General features: G+C 42.9%; 1 protein-coding gene across 1 annotated transcript in view; it reads left to right on the forward strand.

The window, feature by feature from the left end:
- LOC138764626 (FH1/FH2 domain-containing protein 3) overlaps positions 1-15,195 on the forward strand; it is a 52,912-nt gene that overhangs the window by 1,473 nt on the left and 36,244 nt on the right. The window contains exons 2-5 of the mRNA XM_069940776.1: positions 3,877-4,029; positions 4,703-4,885; positions 5,185-5,304; positions 12,152-12,313. Coding sequence (XP_069796877.1) covers positions 3,877-4,029; positions 4,703-4,885; positions 5,185-5,304; positions 12,152-12,313 — 618 coding nt within the window. The remainder of the gene's footprint in view (positions 1-3,876; positions 4,030-4,702; positions 4,886-5,184; positions 5,305-12,151; positions 12,314-15,195) is intronic.

Below are 15,195 nucleotides of genomic sequence, written 5' to 3' on the forward strand. Positions count from 1 at the left end.
AGAGAGAGGAAGAGGGGTAGAGAGAGAAGGGAGGGGAGAGATGGAGAAGAGGGGGAGCGGGGGGAGAGAAATAGGGGAGAGAGATGGAGAAGAGAGAGATAGGGAGGGAGAAGGGAGGGGAGAGACAGAGAAGAGGGGGAGAGGGGGGAGAGAAATAGAGGAGAGACGGGGAAGAGAGGGGACAGAGGGAGGAGGATGGAGGGGAGCGATGGAGAGGAGGGAGGGGACAGATGGAGAAGAGGGGAGGAGAGAGAGGAGGGAGGGGAGAGACCAAAAAGAGGGGGAGAGAGAGAGGGGAGGATGGAGGAGGAGAGAGGAAGAGAGAGGAGGGAGGGGAGAGAAGGAGAAGAGGGAGAGAGGAGGATGAAGGGGATGGAGAAGAGGGGAGAGAGAGAGGAGGAGGGAGGGGAGAGATGGAGAAGAGGGGGTGAGAAAGAGGAAGAGGGAGGAGAGAGAGTAGAGACAGAGGAGAAAAGGGGAGGGAGAGAGGGTCAGGCTTAAAATGTAGATGTGCTGCCTGACCTTGTGTCCCTCTCTTCAAGTGGAGAGGTTTTCTCTCTCTCCTGCGCCCCCCTCCCCCCCACCTTCACGGACTCTGCTCGGCCCCCCCTTTCCCTCTCTCCCAGTGGGCAGTGTCTAGCTTTGGATTAATTTTGCTTGCTACCAAATACTTGGTATTGGCGAGCGAGGTCCTTCTGTGAGCTGTCTGGTTGTTCGGACGTGTCAAGGTCCCAGTTTATGGAGTGTGGGGAGGTGGGGGTTTACAGTGAGGAGGGTCCTTTCGCGAGCTGTCTAGCTGGTCATCTCTCACCTTCGTGGACCCATGTAACCAGCCCGGTTTCTGGACTGTGGGGTGTCAGTGAGGAAGGAGATCAGTTTGCTCTGAGCAGGAGAGCACTGCTCTGGGGGGTGGGTCCAATGGCTGCAGGGAAGGAACCATATCTGAGACTGTGGGGGTGCGATGTAGAACATTACAGGCCCTTCAGCCCATTATGTGCTGAAACCTATCCCACAGCAATCCTTCTCTTGCACCCACCGGCCTCCATGTTCCTGCCTCCGAGTCCTTTGAATGCCTTTATGGTCCCATCCTTCACCCCTACCCCCCAGTGAGGCTTTCCCCTGTGTGGAAAAACCCACCCTGACGTCTCCCCTAACTCAGCCAAAAGATGGGCACAGAATAAGGCCATTCGACCTATTGCATGTGCTTCCCCCATTTGATCCATGGCTGATGTATTCCTCTCAACCCTTTTTTTCCAGCCATCTCCCCACAGTCTCGACACTCTTACCAATCAACAATTTCCACTTTCTAAATTCCAGTGAGCACTGGCCCAGAGCTCCCTGTATGTTAACCATTAATCCTCCCATCCCCGGGATCATTCTTATGAACCTCTTCCGGACTCCCTCCAGTACCTTTGACATGGCAAAGGTGGAGCGACCAATGCCTGATAAAGCCTCAGTGTTTTATCCTTGCTTGTACATTCTAGTCCTCTTTAAATGAATGGTGACACAGGATTTGCCATCCTCCCTGCCCACTCAACCCACAGGTTGTTGGTGTAGTTGTGGTTGTTGACAGGAATGGAAAGTGACAGTAGATTTAGTGGTGCACTTGGCCTCATTGGACAGAGGGTACTGAAATTCAGAGCAAGTTCATTATCATCAGGCTGTAAATCTACAACCAGACGAAACAGCATTTTCCCAGACCATGATGCTTGATATAGCACATAATAATTGTATAAATACAGTATAAAACAAACAGATATAATATTTTGGGATGATTTACTAGGCTACAGGATACTGTTCATCAATCAGACATGATTTTGATGCTCCTGTACCTCCTTCCTGCTGGTAGTGGGTCAAAGATGCTGTGTCTTCGATAATCCTTTGAGCCCTCTTTCAACAACACTCCCGTTCTCAGCTACTCCCCCCCCCCCACCCCCCCACCACCGCCCCCCGGACTCTGCTTGACGTGTGTGAGCCCCCTTTCCCTGCGGAGCGGCCAAGTCCTGGCCTCTTCCATCCTGTTCTCTTACCAACTGCACCAACTGCATTTCAAAAGGTTACACGAGGGGGAAAGGAAACAAGGTTTTTACTTGAATGTGTTGCAGAACCTTCTCCCCCCCCCCCCCCCCACCGAGAGGGACCGTAGAGATTCCCCCACCCTAGAGAAAGTCTGCCCCAAACTTTCCCCCACTCACCTTAAATCTGTGTAATTTTTAAATTTAAATGTAGACAGGCAGCATGGCCATTTTGGCTCATGTGTCCATTAACCTATACCCCCAACCCTGGTACGTTTTGAACGGTGGGAGGAAACTGGATCCCCTCCCTGAGAAAACATACAAACTTCTTACAGACAGCGTGGGATTCGAACCCAAGTTGCTGAGGCTGTAAATGTGTGGCACTGGCTGCAAGGCCAACCATCAGACATGATGGTGTGAGTGAATGTTTCTGGTGTCTCTTACTGTCATCCCGGGATACAGGTGCTGGCTGTCTGCCCTATCTCTAGTGTCTCCTACTGTTGTCCCGCAAAACAGGCGCCGGCTGTCCACCCTATCTCTGGTGTCTCCTACTGTCGTTCCGCAAAACAGGTGCCGGCTGTCCACCCTTTCTCTGGTGTCTCCTACTGTTGTCCCAGGAAACAGGTGCCAGCTGTCCACCCTTTCTCTGGTGTCTCCTACTGTTGTCCCGGGATCAAGGCGCCGGCTGTCCACCTTATCTTTGCCTCTCTCTCACAATCTTGCAGACATCTATCACACCACCTCTTCTCCAAATCCCCCGGCCCTGTCTTGCTTCCTGTGGCCATGACCTCCAGTCCGGGCCATGTCCTGGTAAATCTCTTCTACATCCTTCCTGTAATGAAGTGACTAGAGCTGAATGCAATGATCCCAAGTGTGGAGTTTTACAGAGCTGCACAGTACCTAGTGGCTCTTGGACACTGCACCCCCCCCCCTCATTTCCATCATCTCCCCATGGATTCTGCTCCTCCACCCACACTGTGTGGCTGGACTTGTAAACTACAGGTGTACCATGGAGAATATTCTGGCTGGTTGCATCTCTGCCTGGTACGGAGGTGCCAACTCTCAGGTCAAGAATAAACTCCAGAGGATTGTTAACTCGGCCTGCGACATCACAGGCACCAACGGTGTCTTAAAAAAATGGCCTCTATCCTCAAAGACCCCCACCCCCCAGGCCTTGCCCTCTTCACTCTGCTACCATCTGGGAAAAGATACAGAAACCTTAAGATGAGCACTCAGCGGCACAAGGACAGCTTTTTCCCCGCTGCCATCAGATTCCGGAATGATCAGTGAACCAGAGACCCTGCTGCACTTTGGCTTTTGTTCACCACTGTTATTTATTGTTATGAGGTGGTTTGTATGAACGTTGGCTCTATGACGTTGCGCGAAACAATGAATTTAGTGACTTGTCTGTGACAATAAATCCTGATTCTGGTCCTATCTCTCTTTCCCTCTCCTCATCTCTTCTCCCCTTTCACTCTCCCTCTTCCCATCTCCCCACCCCTCTCCCTCTCTCTATCATCTGCCTCCCTCCATCTCTTTCCCTCTCCCCCTATCTCCGCATCTCCCACTCTTTATCATCTATCACTCCATCTGTAGCTCTCCATCTTTGCCTTTCTCTCCCCTCCTCTCCTCCTCTCCGTGATGTACCGTAGGGGACAAGTGGGCTGAGCTGATAGTTTGGAATTCACCACAATATTCTTGGGGTTCAGAGGGGGCTGGGATTATCAGGAGAGGCTGGGTCGGCTGGGAGGTTTCTCCCTGGAGTGTCGGAGCTCAGCATCCCACTGGGAGGGGGTGGGGCTGAAGTGCTGCTTCTGTAACTGTTCCCTGAGAGCTGCGCCCCTTGTCCGTGGCCTTGCAGCATGGAGTGGGCCGGAGATACGAGCTCAACGTGCTGCCAGCGAAGAGGAGCAACATGGTCAATATCGCACTGAAGGCACTGCCAGCCCCACATCTGGTCCATGCCGCCCTGCTCTCCCTCGACCGCTGTGTCCTGGGCAGGGAAGCCCTGCAGGTGAGAATGGGGAGGCTTGTGGCCTTAGCCAGAGGGGCCAGGGGTCGGGACAGGTGTGTTGGGGTGTGTGGGAGTGAGTGTTTCGGGGTGTGAGTCAGGGTGTGAGTGAATGTTTCGGTGTGTGAGTGTGCAGGGGTGAGGTGTTTTTCGGGGTGGGGGTGTATGACTGAGTATTTCAGTGGGAGTGTGTGTTGGGAAGTGTGTGTGTGAGTGAGTGTTTTGGGGTGTGTGAGTGTCGGGATGTGTGTGTGAGTGTGTCGGGGAGTGTGTGTTGGGGTGTGCGTCAGGGAGTGTGAGTGTGTTGGGTGTGTGTGACTATTTTGGGGTGTGTGTCAGGGTGTGTGAGTGAGTGTTTCGGGGTGAGTGTGTCAGGGTGTGTGTGTGTCAGGGTGTGTGTGTGTCAGGGTGTGTGTGTGTCAGGGTGTGTGTTTGAGTGTGTATGTCGAGGGTGTGTGTGTCAGGGTGTGTGTGTGTCAGGGTGTGTGTTTGAGTGTGTATGTCAAGTGTGTGTGTGTGTATGTGAATGTGTCAAGGTGAGTGTGTGTGTGTGTGTGATCTTTTGGGGTGTGTACATCGGGATGTGTGTGTGAGTGTGTCGGGGTTTGCGTCGACACGCGACGGTGTTGAGTTATGAGCTCTGACCATGCCCTTGACCCTGGCCCCTCTCCCACAGAGACTCCAGTCCCTTGTCCCGACAGAGGATGAGATTCGGCTGATTCGAGGGGCCCAGGCATCCCACCCGGGCCGGACCCTGGGCAGTGCCGAACAGTTCCTGCTGCGACTGTTCTCGGTCCCTCAACTCCATGCCAGGCTCAGCTTATGGGTCTTCACCCTCGACTACGACAGCAGAGAGAAGGTGAAGGGAATGGGGAGGGGGTTACGGAGAGGGGGGTGGGTGTTGACAGTGAGCGGTGTGGGGGGTGACAGTGAGGAGTGTGGGTGTGACGGTGTGGGGGTGATGGTGAGGGGTGTGTGGGGTGACGGTGAGGGGTGTGGGGGTGACGGTGTTGGGGGTGACGGTGAGGGGTGTGGGGGCTGACGGTGAGGGTTATGGGGGACACAGTGAGGGGTGTGGTGGACAAGGTGAAGGGTGTGGTGGACAAGATGAGGGGTGTATTGGAAGTGATATTGCCCCCCTCTTCCTCCTCCATGCAGGAGATTGCGGAACCTCTCTTTGACCTCAAGCTCGGTATGGAGCAGTTGGCTGGGAACAAAACCTTCCACTGTGTTCTTGCTACCCTGCTGGCAATCGGGAATTTCCTCAATGGTGTCAACGTGAGTTTCTTATCCCGTCATACACTCCCGGGGACGGACACAGAGTGAAGCTCCCTCCACACCGTCCCCTCACACACTCCCGGGGACAGACACAGAGTGAAACTCCCTCAACACTGTCCCCTCACACACTCCCGGGTACGGATATAGAGTGAAGCTCCCTCCGCACCGTCCCCTCACACACTCCCGGGTACGGATATAGAGTGAAACTCCCTCAACACCGTCCCCTCACGTTGGGAGTCACATGATGGAGTAGTGGCTGGTCGGGGAACTCCAGCCCTCTCCGGAAAAGTTTAAAAAAAACACACAAAACACAAAGGCACAAACATAAAAATTAAAATAAAGTGAAAGTAAAGGTGGGAAGAAAATGGCAGCGAAGAAAGAAAAGTCGAAAGCAACGGGAAGAAGAGAAGAAGAAAGAACGTCGGAAGAAGAAGGTGAAGGCCTTACCTGTCCGAGGAGGCCCACTGTGGAGAGAGAAGCCCGCTCCCTAAGGTCAGTTAGTCCTCGGGACTACAAAAATGGCTCGCGGAGCCAAGTAAAAGTGCGCGATGCGCATGACAAAAAAAACACTGACGGGAGGGGGGACCAGCTGAGGAGTCGATCTCCACAGCTGAGAATGACAGCTACAACACAACAACAGGAAGAGAACATAGAAAACAATGAGAACAAGAAAGAAGAGAGCAAAAAGAAAACAAGGAAACAACAGATGACCAACCCAGAGGAAGAAGAAGAACATAGAGAAATGGAAAAAGAAGGGAAAGGCAAGACAATGGATATATTTTTTTTAAAGAATATATGGAATCAGTAAAAGAATGGCAATTACAAGAATTTAGTGAAATAAAAAGAAGAATTAAAAGTACAGAAGAAAAAATGAATAGATTAGAGATGGTCATGTCAGATATAGGAAAAAGAGTGGACAAGGTGGAAGAACGAGAAACAGCCATAGAAATGGAAGTAGAGGACTTAAAAAAGAAATTAGAAGAATCTAATCAAAAAGTTAAAGAGACACAAGAGCTGTTAGCTCAGAAGATCGATATAATGGAAAATTATAATAGAAGAAATAATATAAAGATAGTGGGCCTGAAGGAAGATGAAGAAGGCAAGAATATGAGAGAATTTATAAAAGATTGGATCCCCAGGGTCCTAGGAAGACCAGAATTACAGGAAGAAATGGAAATAGAAAGGGCACATAGAACATTAGCCCCTAAACCACAGCCACAACAAAAACCATGATCCATTTTAGTAAAATTCTTAAGATATACAACAAGAGAAAATATTTTGGAGAAAGCAATGAAGAAAATAAGAGAGACAAAAAGTCACTGGAATACAAAGGTCAAAAAATTTTTTTCTATCCAGATATAAGTTTTGAACTCCTGAAGAAGAGAAAGGAGTTTAATACAGCAAAAGCGATCCTATGGAAAAAAGGATATAAATTTATGCTAAAGTACCCAGCGGTATTTAAAATAGTTATTCCAGGACAGCAAAACAGACTATTCTCGGATCCGGAGGAAGCACGAAAATTTGCAGAACAACTACAAAACAGACAGAGAGATGAAGACATGTAATGAGAGTAAAAATGACCACGAACTATATGTATGTGTGTATATGGGTATATATATATATATATGTGTGTGTATGTATATATGTGTGTACATGAGTGTATCCGTATTTAAAGGATCCGTATTTGTATATATATGAAAATTAAAATCTTTTCTGGGGGGGGCTGAGTGGGGAGGAGTTACGGTCACTGCGAAATAATTTGACGCTTGCGAGTGAATTCCCAAATCCAAATGGAGAGGGGAGATGGTTGCCCGACAAGGGATAAAGGGCAACTCAGGAAGGGGAGGGAATAATGGGGTTAAAGAAATTTTAGATAGGAGAATAAGGGAAATGTTTGATGTTTTAGAAATGTTGTCTTATAAAGTGTTCAAAACAAGAAAGCAGAAATGGATAAGAAGGAAAGGTGATGATGAGGAAAACGGAAAGGAAAGATAAACAAAGTATGAAATGGTTACGTTGAATTATATGACTTTAAATATTAACGGAATACATAACCAAATCAAAAGGAAGAAACTGCTAAATTTACTGAAAAAAGAAAAAATTGATATAGCATTCGTGCAAGAAACACATTTAACAGAAATGGAGCACAAGAAATTAAAGAGAGATTGGGTAGGACATGTAACAGCAGCGTCATATAATTCAAAAGCTAGAGGAGTAGCAATATTAATCAGTAAAAATGTACCAATTAAAATAGAAGAGGAAATAATAGATCCAGCAGGGAGATATGTAATGATAAAATGTCAGATAATCAGAGTTTTGGAATTTACTCAATGTATATTCATCTAACGAAAAAGATCAAAAATTTATGCAAGATATTTTTTTGAAGATAGCAGACACGCAAGGGAACATACTAATAGGAGGGGATTTCAACCTTAATTTGGATTCAAACATGGATAAAACTGGGAAAAAAATTAACAGAAAGAACAAAGTAACCAAATTTATAATTAAATCGATGCAAGAAATGCAACTTTTGGATATATGGAGGAAACAACACCCAAAGGAAAAGGAATATTCATATTATTCAGGTAGACATAAAACATACTCAAGAATAGACCTATTCCTGTTATCAGCTCGTATGCAAGATAGAGTAAGAAAAACAGAATATAAAGCTAGAATATTATCGGACCACTCACCCCTGATATTGACAATAGAGTTAGAGGACATCCCTCCAAGAATGTATAGATGGAGATTAAACTCCATGCTACTTAAAAGGCAGGATCATTGAAAGACAAATTAAAATGTACTTTGAAATAAATACGGAATCAGTGAAAGATAAGTTTATACTATGGGACGCAATGAAAGCGTTCATCAGAGGGCAAATAATAAGTTATGTAACCAAGATGAAGAAGGACTACAATCAGGAAACAGAGCAGTTGGAAAGGGAAATAGTAAATATAGAAAAAGAATTAGCAATGAAGGAAGACACAACTAAAAGAAGAGAATTGGCAGATTAAAAAAAATAAAATATGAAACACTACAAACATAAAAGATGGAGAAGAACATAATGAAGACAAAACAGAAATATTATGAACTAGGAGAAAAAACGCACAAAATTCTTGCATGGCAGCTTAAGACAGAACAAAGTAAGAGAATGGTATTGGCATCAGTGAAAAAAGACAAACAAATCACATATAATCCAACGGAGATTAATGAAAACTTCAGAGAATTTTATGAACAATTATACCAAATTGAAAACGAAGGGAAAGAAGACAAAATAGATGAATTTTTAACTAAAATTGAACTACCAAAATTACAAATAGAGGAACAAAACAAATTAACAGAACCATTTGAAATAGTAGAAATACAAGAGATAATAAAAAAACTACCAAATTATAAAACACCAGGAGAGGATGGATTCCCAATAGAATTCTATAAAACATTTAAAGATTTATTAAATCCTCTCCTCCTGGAAGTAATCAACCAGATTGATAAAACACAAAGCTTACCAGATTCTAGGAAAACAGCAATAATTACAGTAATACCAAAGACAGGGAAAGATCCACTCACACCAGCGTCATATAGACCAATATCTTTACTTAACACAGATTATAAGATAATAGCTAAACTATTAGCAAACAGATTGGCCGACTATGTACCAAAAATGGTAAATCTAGATCAAACTGGATTTATTAAAAAAAGACGAACAACAGACAATATTTGTAAATTTATTAACTTAATTCATGCAGGAAATAAAGCTCCAACTGTAGCAGTTGCTTTATACGCAGAGAAGGCCTTTGACAGAGTAGAATGGAATTATTTATTCAAAGTATTACAAAAATTCAGTTTACTAGAGAAGTATATTAATTGGATTAAAGCATTATATAAGGGGCCATTGGCGAAAGTGACAGTAAATGGATATATATCAAAGCAATTTAACTTAAGCAGATCAACAAGGCTGGGATGCCCACTATCACCCTTATTGATCATGTTAGCTATAGAACCACTAGCAGAATTGATAAGAACAGAAAGTAAAATAAAAGGGATAAAAATAAAAGACAAGGAATATAAAATCAGTTTATTTGCAGATGACGTTATAGTATACTTAACAGAACTGGAAATATCAATAAAAGAATTACATAAGAAATTGAAGGAATATGGAGAAGTGTCGGGTTACAAGATTAACGCAAATAAAAGTGAAGCAATGCCAATGAATAATGCGGATTTCTCAAAATTTAAGAAAGAATCACCATTCAGATGGCAAACGCAAGCAATGTGATATCGAGGTATACAAATAAATAAAAACCTCGGCCATCTATATAAACTCAATTATTATCCGCGAATGAAAAAATTACAGGACAACTTAGAGCATTGGAAAGATTTACCACTAACACTAATAGGAAGGATAAACTGTATTAAAATGAGCATTTTCCTAAGGATGCAATACCTATTTCTGGCATTGCCAATACACTTGACGGAGAAATTCTTCAAGGAGTTAAAGAAAATAATAAGGAAATTTTTATGGAAAGGGGGAAAACCGAGGATAGCACTAGATAAATTAACAGAATGGTATAAACAAGGAGGCTTACAATTGCCAAACTTTAAAAATTATTATAGAGCTGCACAATTAAGATACCTATCAGATATTTATCAAACAAGGGAAAAGCCAGATTGGACTAGATTAGAACTAGATAAAATAAGGGAGAAGATACCTGAACATATATTATATAAATGGGATGAAAAATTGGTACAACGTAGGAATTCTCCAGTATTACATCATCTGCTCAATATTTGGAAGAAGATTCATGTAGAAAGGAATAAAACAAATTACCAATTACCAAAACTAATACTGACGCAATCAGCTAATCCCTTTTACAATAGATAACCTTTCCTTTAGAGAATGGGAGAAAAAAGGGATCAAAAGAATAGAAAATTGCTTTTCAGGAAATAAATTATTATCCTTTGAACAAATGAAGGATAAATATAATATAACTCAAGATACAGTGTTGGCATACTACCAACTGAAATCCTACTTGAAGGATAAATTGGGAAGCAGTCTGAGGTTACCAGAGGGAAGTAATTTTGAATATGTGACTACAAACACAATGATAATCAAAACATTTATTACAAAAATGTATATTAAACTGCAAGAAAAGGAGAATGAGGAAACAAATGGTAAAACTAAACAAAAATGGGAACAAGATTTAAATATAAAGATTAAAAAGAAACATGGGAGAAGTTATGCTCTGGAACTATGAGAAATACAATAAACACGAGGCTACGTATGATACAATATAACTGGATACACAGGCTATACATTACACCTCAAAAGTTAAATAAATGGGACCCAACAGTATCTGACATGTTTTCGTTGTAAAAAGGAAATGGGAACAACGATTCATGCAATCTGGACGTGTGAGAAAATGAAAAAATTTTGGGAAGATCTAAACCAGATATTAAATAAAATCACAGAAAGCAATATACCAAAAAACCCAGAGATCTTCCTCCTAATTAACATAAAAAACAAAGAATTTGGACTTGATTTGGATGGTGCACAAAAAAGATTTGTTCGGATAGCCCTAGCTGAAGCAAAAAAATGTATTATGTCAGCCTGGAAATTAGAAGATAACTTGAGAATACAACAATGGTATATACCATATATAACATATAATTTAAGAAATAATTTTGAAATATTTGAACAAATATGGGAGCCATACATGAAACACAATAGAGAAAACCTACCGGGGACATCTACCACCTAAAATGACAGAAGGAGAAGGAAATGAAAAGCATTGACTCAGTGGAATTTCTTGTTTATTTTTATTGAGTGACAACATTGTTTGACGGGTTTAATGTATTTTAGATTCTGTACTTTAAATGAATGGGAGGGGAGGTAGGTAGGGAGGGTGGGATGGGAAGGGGGGGAGAAAACGACACTGTATATATTTGAAAACAAAAATGTATGTATCTTGATCAATGTGGTTTATAGTGTGAAAAATAAAATTAAAAAAAAAAAACACCGTCCCCTCACACACTCCCGGGTACGGACATAGAGTGAAGCTCCCTCCACACCATCCCCTCACACACTCCGGGTCAGATACAGAGTGAAACTCCCTCTGCACCGTCCCCTCACACTCCTGGGGACAGACACAGAATGAAGCTCCCTCCGCACCGTCCCCTCACACACTCCAGGGGACAGGGTCAGAATGAAGCTTTCCATGAGGATGTTTACAGGGGTAGAGCATTCCAGTAATAAGGAGATGGATGGTGGTCTTTGGAATGAGTATGGGCTGCTGCTATCGGTTGGAGAGGTGTTTGGTAAACTTGCAGGGGTATGGGCATGTGGGTAGTCTGGCCGTGGGAAGAGGTGGTCTGTGGGGTTGGGAGTAGGTGAGATGGTCATGTATGGATGGTGTGCTGGATGAGGGGAGTGGTGGTCTGTCCATTGGAGTGGAGGAGGGGTGGTCTGTCCATGGGAGTGAGGAAGGGTGGTTTGTCCCTGAGAGTGAGGGAGGGAGGCCTGTCCCTGGGAATGAGGGAGGGTGGTCTGTCCCTGGGAGAGAGGGAGGGTTGTCTCTTCCTGGGAGTGAGTGTGAGTGGTCTGTTCCTGGGAGTGGGGAAGGGTTGTCATTCCCTGGAAGTGAGAGAGGGTGTTCTGTCTTTGGGAGTGGGGGAGGTTGATCCGTCTCTGGGAGTGAGGGAGGGTGGTCCGTCCCTGGGAGTGGGGTAAGGTGGCCTGTCCGTGAGAGTGAAGGATGGTGGTCTGTCTCTGGGAATGAGGGAGGGTTGTCTGTGGGTTGTGGTGGGCTGTTACCTTGCTGTGCTGATCGCTGTACTGTCTCCCCTACAGGCCAAGGGCTTTGAGCTGTGCTACCTGGAGCGGGTGCCTGGGGTACGGGACACGGTGAACAAGAAGCCACTGCTCCATCACGCCTGCTCCATCATCATCCAGAATTTCCCTGACACCACCGACTTGTTCTCTGAGATCACCGGACTTACTCGCTCAGCCAAGGTAGCCCCAGGGCAGCCATCCCATCTCTCCCTGGAATCGACCCATCTCCCCCTGGAATCGACCCATCTCCCCCCTGGAATCGACCCATCTCCCCCCTGGAATCGACCCATCTCCCCCCTGGAATCGACCCATCACCCCCTGGAATCGACCCATCTCCCCCTGGAATCGACCCATCTCCCCCTGGAATCGACCCATCTCCCCCTGGAATTGACCCATCTCCCCCTGGAATTGACCCATCTCCCCCTGCACCCGACCCATCTCCCCCTGCACCCGACCCATCTCCCCCTGCACCACAACTGTTGAAACTATAATTCTTTTTTTTTAAATTTTTTTATTTTTCACACCATAAATCACGTTAGCCATGATATACACTTTTTCTTTTTCACACATATACAGTGACTTTTTCTCCGCCCCCCTCCCTCCTCCCAAGCCACCCCCCCACCCCCCCCTCTCATCCATTTTAGGTATACAATCTAGGTTGCATTAAGCCAGTCAGACAATGTTGTCATTCAACAAAAATACACCAGAAATTCTACTGAGTCCATTCTTTTCTTTTCTTCTCCTTCCATCAACTTAGGTAATGTTTGTTCCCGGTAGGTTTTCGCTATTGTATTTAATGTAAGGCTCCCATACTTGTTCGAATATTTCAATATTATTTCTTAAACTATATGTTATTTTTTCTAATGGGATACATTTATTCATTTCTATATACCATTGTTGTATTTTCAAATTATCTTCCAATTTCCAGGTTGACATAATACATTTTTTTGCTACGGCTAGGGCTATCTTAACAAATCTTTTTTGTGCATCCTCCAAGTCAATTCCAAATTCTTTATTTTTTATGTTACTTAGGAGAAAGATCTCTGGATTCTTTGGTATATTATTTTCTGTTATTTTACTTAATATCTGATTGAGATCATCCCAAAATTTTTCTACTCTCTCACATGTCCAGATTGCATGAATTGTTGTTCCCCTTTCTTTTTTACATCGAAAACATCTATCAGATACTATTGGGTCCCATTTATTTAACTTTTGCAGTGTAATGTATAGTCTGTGTAACCAATTATATTGTATCATACGCAGCCTCGTATTTATTGTATTTCTCATCGTTCCAGAACATAATTTCTCCCATGTTTCCTTTTTTTTATCTTTATATTTAAATCTTGTTCCCATTTTTGTTTAGTTTTACCATTTGTTTCCTCATTCTCCTTTTCTTGCAGTTTAATATACATATTTGTTATAAATTTTCTGATTAACATTGTATCTGTAATCACATATTCAAGGTTACTTCCCTCTGGTAAACTCAAATTGCTTCCTAATTTATCTTTCAAGTAGGATCTCAGTTAGTAATATGCCAGCGCTGTATCTCCAGTTATATTGTACTTATCTCTCATTTGTTCAAAGGATAAGAATCTACTTCCTGAAAAACAATTTTCTATTCTTTTAATCCCTTTTTTTCCCCATTTTCTAAAGGAAAGGTTGTCTATTGTAAAAGGGAGTAGCTTATTTTGCGTCAATATTAGTTTTGGTAATTGATAATTTGTTTTATTTCTTTCTACATGAATCTTCTTCCATATATTGAGGAGATGGTGTAATACTGGAGAAGTTCTATGTTGTACCAATTTTTCGTCCCATTTATATAATATGTGTTCAGGTATCTTTTCCCCTATTTTATCTAATTCTAATCTCGTCCAGTCTGGTTTTTCCCTTGTTTGATAAAAATCTGATAGGTACCTTAATTGTGCGGCTCTATAATAATTTTTGAAGTTTGGCAATTGTAAGCCTCCTTGTTTATACCATTCTGTTAATTTATCTAGTGTTATCCTCGGTTTCCCCCCTCTCCATAAAAATTTCCTTATTATTTTCTTTAACTCTTTGAAGAATTTTTCTGTCAGTTGTATTGGCAATGGCTGAAATAAGTATAGTATCCTTGGAAAAATGTTCATTTTAATACAGTTTATCCTTCCTATCAGTGTTAGTGGTAGCTCTTTCCAATGCTCTAAATCGTCCTGTAATTTTTTCATTAGTGGATTGTAATTGAGTTTATATAATTGGCCTAGATTTTTGTTTATTTGTACACCTAGGTATCTTATTGCCTGCATTTGCCATCTGAATGGGGATTCCTTCTTAAATTTTGAGAAATCTGCGTTATTCATAGGCATTGCTTCACTTTCATTTACGTTTATCTTGTATCCCGACACTTCTCCATATTTCTTCAATTTCTTGTATAGTTCTTTTATTGATAGTTCTGGTTCTGTTAAGTACACTATCACATCATCCGCAAATAGACTGATTTTATATTCCCTGTCTTTTATTTTTATTCCTTTTATATTATTATCTATTCTTATCAGTTCTGCTAGTGGTTCTATAGCTAGCGCAAACAATAATGGTGATAGTGGGCATCCCTGCCGCGTTGACCTGCTTAAGTTAAATTGCTTTGATACATGTCCATTTACAGTCACTTTCGCTAACGGTCCCTTATATAATGCTTTAATCCAATTAATATACTTCTCCGGTAAACTGAATTTTTGCAATACTTTGAACAAATAATTCCATTCTACTCTGTCGAAGGCCTTCTCTGCGTCTAAAGCAACTGCTACTGCAGGTGCTTTATTTCCTTCTACTGCATGAATTAAGTTAATAAATTTACAAATATTGTCTGTTGTGCGTCTTTTTTTGATAAATCCAGTTTGGTCTAAATTTACCATTTTCGGTACCTGTTCTGCTAATCTGTTTGCTAATAGTTTAGCTATTATCTTATAATCTGTGTTTAGCAAAGATATTGGTCTATATGACGCTGGTGAGAGTGGATCTTTCCCTTGTTTTAGTATCACTGTAATTATTGCTGTTTTACATGAATCTGGTAAGTTTTGTGTCTCATC

Source organism: Narcine bancroftii, chromosome 5 (assembly GCF_036971445.1).
Source record: "Narcine bancroftii isolate sNarBan1 chromosome 5, sNarBan1.hap1, whole genome shotgun sequence".
In the NCBI taxonomy this organism is placed as follows: domain Eukaryota; kingdom Metazoa; phylum Chordata; class Chondrichthyes; order Torpediniformes; family Narcinidae; genus Narcine; species Narcine bancroftii.